This window comes from Cucurbita moschata, unplaced genomic scaffold (genome assembly GCF_002738365.1).
Source record: "Cucurbita moschata cultivar Rifu unplaced genomic scaffold, Cmos_1.0 Cmo_Scf00005, whole genome shotgun sequence".
In the NCBI taxonomy this organism is placed as follows: domain Eukaryota; kingdom Viridiplantae; phylum Streptophyta; class Magnoliopsida; order Cucurbitales; family Cucurbitaceae; genus Cucurbita; species Cucurbita moschata.
In genome coordinates this window covers 435082-438406 of record NW_019268521.1, presented here as the reverse complement: position 1 = coordinate 438406, position 3325 = coordinate 435082, and the positions used below count along the sequence as shown (strand labels likewise).

General features: G+C 38.0%; 1 protein-coding gene across 3 annotated transcripts; it reads left to right on the top strand.

The window, feature by feature from the left end:
- Positions 1-415: 415 nt before the first annotated feature.
- LOC111442643 (subtilisin-like protease SBT3.6) lies at positions 416-3325 on the top strand. Of its 3 annotated transcripts, none has more exons than XM_023080096.1 (4): positions 416-612; positions 759-905; positions 985-1082; positions 3010-3325. In XM_023080096.1, exons 2-4 carry the CDS (start codon positions 769-771, stop codon positions 3090-3092), a joined length of 318 nt encoding a protein of 105 aa, XP_022935864.1. In that variant the 5' UTR covers positions 416-612; positions 759-768; the 3' UTR covers positions 3093-3325. The 3 variants fall into 3 exon arrangements, with proteins under 3 accessions (XP_022935864.1, XP_022935863.1, XP_022935862.1); XM_023080095.1 differs by having other exon boundaries at positions 420-617; XM_023080094.1 differs by having other exon boundaries at positions 422-905.

Below are 3325 nucleotides of genomic sequence, written 5' to 3'. Positions count from 1 at the left end.
AGTGTCGATAATCGATTTTCGTCCATACATTGCGGTTAAATTTTTTTTTCAATGTTCGAACGTTAATTCTACCTTTGAAATTTATTGGGTATTTTTTAAACATAGTACTCCGAGTAACAAGTATTTTTGAACTTTTTAAAATAGCGGAATGTTATGAAATTTTTTAAATTTAACCATAGTAAAAAAAAAAAAAAAAAAAACTAAGGGTAATATTGATATATATATATATATATAGTTATTTTTTTATTTTTTAAGTTTATGAATATTTTTTAAAAATTTAAAAATTGAGGAGTATTTTTATTCATTTAATTTATAGGGTAAATAAATATGTTTTTTTTTGGGTAAAAATATTTAATTTAAAAATATCGAGTTAACAAATACAGCGTTCTTCCATGTTTGTTATAAAGAAATTAAATTGTTCTATGCGTCGCAGTCAGAAGGAACAAATCTGTTGATCGGTCAGAGTTTACATCGTCAAATTGTTCGAACAAAAAATTCGAGAAATTCTTGCTGTTCATCGCACAAGAAGAACGTGAGGCGTTGACGCGAGAGAAGCGGAAGCATTTCCTTTTCCCACACGCATTCATCTTCTTCCTTCCAATCGGAAATCTAGTCGGGTCTCAAATCTTGACAAATTTCTAACTCTTTCTTGTTCTTTCTTATATGATTCAATTTCTAATGATGAAATCGAGTGTTTCTTCTTCATTTCCTCCGATTCTCGTTTTGCTCTTCTCAATTTCTCTGAATTTGTTTCTTAGTTCTGCCGTAATGTCCGACCAATCCGCTTCCATTCCCGTCGTATCCAACTTCGCTTCCCCGGCGGTGCATATCGTTTACACCGAGAGGCCTCACAATGAGGAACCTGAGGCTTATCACATCCGAACCCTAGCTTCTGTTCTCGGCAGGTTTGTTTTCACTTCTACCTCTTGTTTGTATTCTATGGCCGGTAAACGATGGATTTATGTTTAATTTATTGATTTGCAGTGAAGAAGCTGCTAGGGAGGCTCTTGTGTATAGTTATAAGAATGCTGCCAGTGGCTTCTCTGCTCGGCTTACGCCTGAACAAGTTGCGGATATTACCAGTAAGTCCTGTTCTTAACATCATCTGTTTCAATGTTTTTGATCGATTAATTGCTCATATGTTTCTGTAATACCTCGTCTATTCGGTGGAAATCTGTTAGAAATTGATGCATTTGAGTCAGAGTGTTGAGCTTATTGTGATCTGTACGTTTTTAGCCATGATTGGATGTTGCTTGGTTTGGGTCAAACTAAAGTTCTTGCACTCTCATGCTTGATTCTTGAAGTTAGATCAGGATTTTGATTGTTCTTTATGGGTTCATATATTTGCAGTCCTACTTGATTACTGTTTCATCTAACAATCTCAAGGTTGTTGTGTCAAGTCTTTGATTATGCCTTTGTCTTTTCTTTTTCGATTTGCTTTTGATAACTGTTATATTGCATCATTTTGATAGTCCATTCCAAAGATACCTTTTCCATCTGAGAGAGAATTCGTTCCCGTTCTTCGTTTTCTTCTTCTTTCATCCATGGGAGACTTCTCATATTTTGAATCTTTCTGTGGTGTGCTCTGTTTACTATTCTTTCGTACTCTCTTCTCTTTACCATGCCATAGTTCACCAAAGTGTGAGCGGGCGTGGAGAAGTAAAGGTCAAACACTCAGGCTTAACGGGAATGAGCAATGATGTAATGAGAAGATGAGGTGTTCTGGGCACCCCCATTTAGAAAGAAGGTTCGAAGGTTTTGGGCCTGTAGCTTTCGTCTGCCCTTCGTTGGGTGGGAGAGAATTTGAGTTTTTAAATTATCTTCAGCCTAGGGGCTTGAACCAAAGACCTTAATGGCATCTTGAACATCTCAAGCCCTTACCACGCAGGAATCATTTGTCAATGCTAAACTTTATAAGATCTTTAGTTATCCATGTGATTAATTGATACACCCCCGTAAGGTAGGTTAGATATTAAAAATTATTCATTATGTTCTATTCTCAGCAGCTGGCTTTGTCATTTGTTTTGTTTTTATAGATCAACAATGAGAGTAGGGCGTGGAGGTAGGGTATTTAAACCTTTGATCTCTTAGTGTTTTTACCTTAAATTTTCAAAATTTCCTATTATTTCACCTCCTTCAAATCATTTTAAAGCTAAACTAAACACCGTAACTGAAATTTAGTGTAATGGCCCAAGACCCCTGCTAGCGGACATTGTCTTTTGGGCTTTTCCTTTCGGACTTCCCCTTAAGGTTTTTAAAACGCATACGTTAGGGAGAGGTTTTCACACTTTTATAAAAAATGCTTCGTTCTTCTCCCCAATCGACGTGGGATCTCACAATCCACCCCCCTTCGAGGCCCAGCATCCTTGCTGGCACTCATTCCCTTCTCCAATCAATGTGGGACCCCCCTTCAGGACCCAGCGTCCTCGTTGACATTCATTCCCTCTCCAATTGATGTGGGACCCCCCAATCCACCCCATTTCGGGGCCCAGTGTCCTTGCTGGCACACTGCCTTGTATCCGGCCCCTTTCAGAGCTCAGCCTCCTCGCTGGTACATTGTTCGGTGTTTGGCTCTGATACCAATTGTAATAGCTCAAGCCCATCACTAGCAAATGTTGTTCTCTTTGTGCTTTCCCTTTTGGACTTTCCCTCAAGGTTTTCAAAACGCGTCTACTTGGTAAAAGTTTCCATTTCTTTGGAAAGAATGCTTCGTTCCCCTTTTCAACCGATGTGGGATCTCACAATCTACCCCCTTTCAGGACTCGGTGTCCTTGCCGGCACTCATTCCCCTCTCCAATCGATATGGAATCTCACATCTAGAGTATGATATTATAGGCTGAAATCTAGTATACAAGTCTTTGCACCTAATACAACTGAATCACATCAATATTTCTCAAGAGCGTCAATAATGTTGTGTGTGTTTATATTCATTTTAGAATGTGATTAAATTCTTAGAATTACTATACGACAGTGATTCTTATGGAACTTTTTTGGTTTGGACTTTGGTAGAACAACCAGGAGTTTTACATGTTGTCCAAAGCGGTTCTAATAAGCTGCATACTGGAGGAGGAGGAGTAGCAAGGCTTCACTAGAAGAACATCAAATTCTCTCCCTAGAATCATCGGTTTGTTGCCTAAATAAAGTGCTTTATGTGTATATTGGCATTATACTGAATACTCATATATGTGTGTGTATCTATTTACCATAATATGTCTGCTTGTGCCTTCTGGCAATCGACAATGATGAAGCGAATGATTTACCTTGGCTAAATACACTAATTGGTCCTTAATAAATTCCTTCCTTGATGTATTGGAAGATTTCTATA

Bases quoted from the DNA above. Each gene is read 5' to 3' on its own strand.
- LOC111442643 (XM_023080094.1), top strand. From the start codon at position 664: ATGATTCAATTTCTAATGATGAAATCGAGTGTTTCTTCTTCATTTCCT. The intron at 906-984 runs GTTTGTTTTCAC...ATTGATTTGCAG, and splicing joins CTAGCTTCTGTTCTCGGCAG to TGAAGAAGCTGCTAGGGAGG. The intron at 1,083-3,009 runs GTAAGTCCTGTT...GGACTTTGGTAG, and splicing joins ACAAGTTGCGGATATTACCA to AACAACCAGGAGTTTTACAT.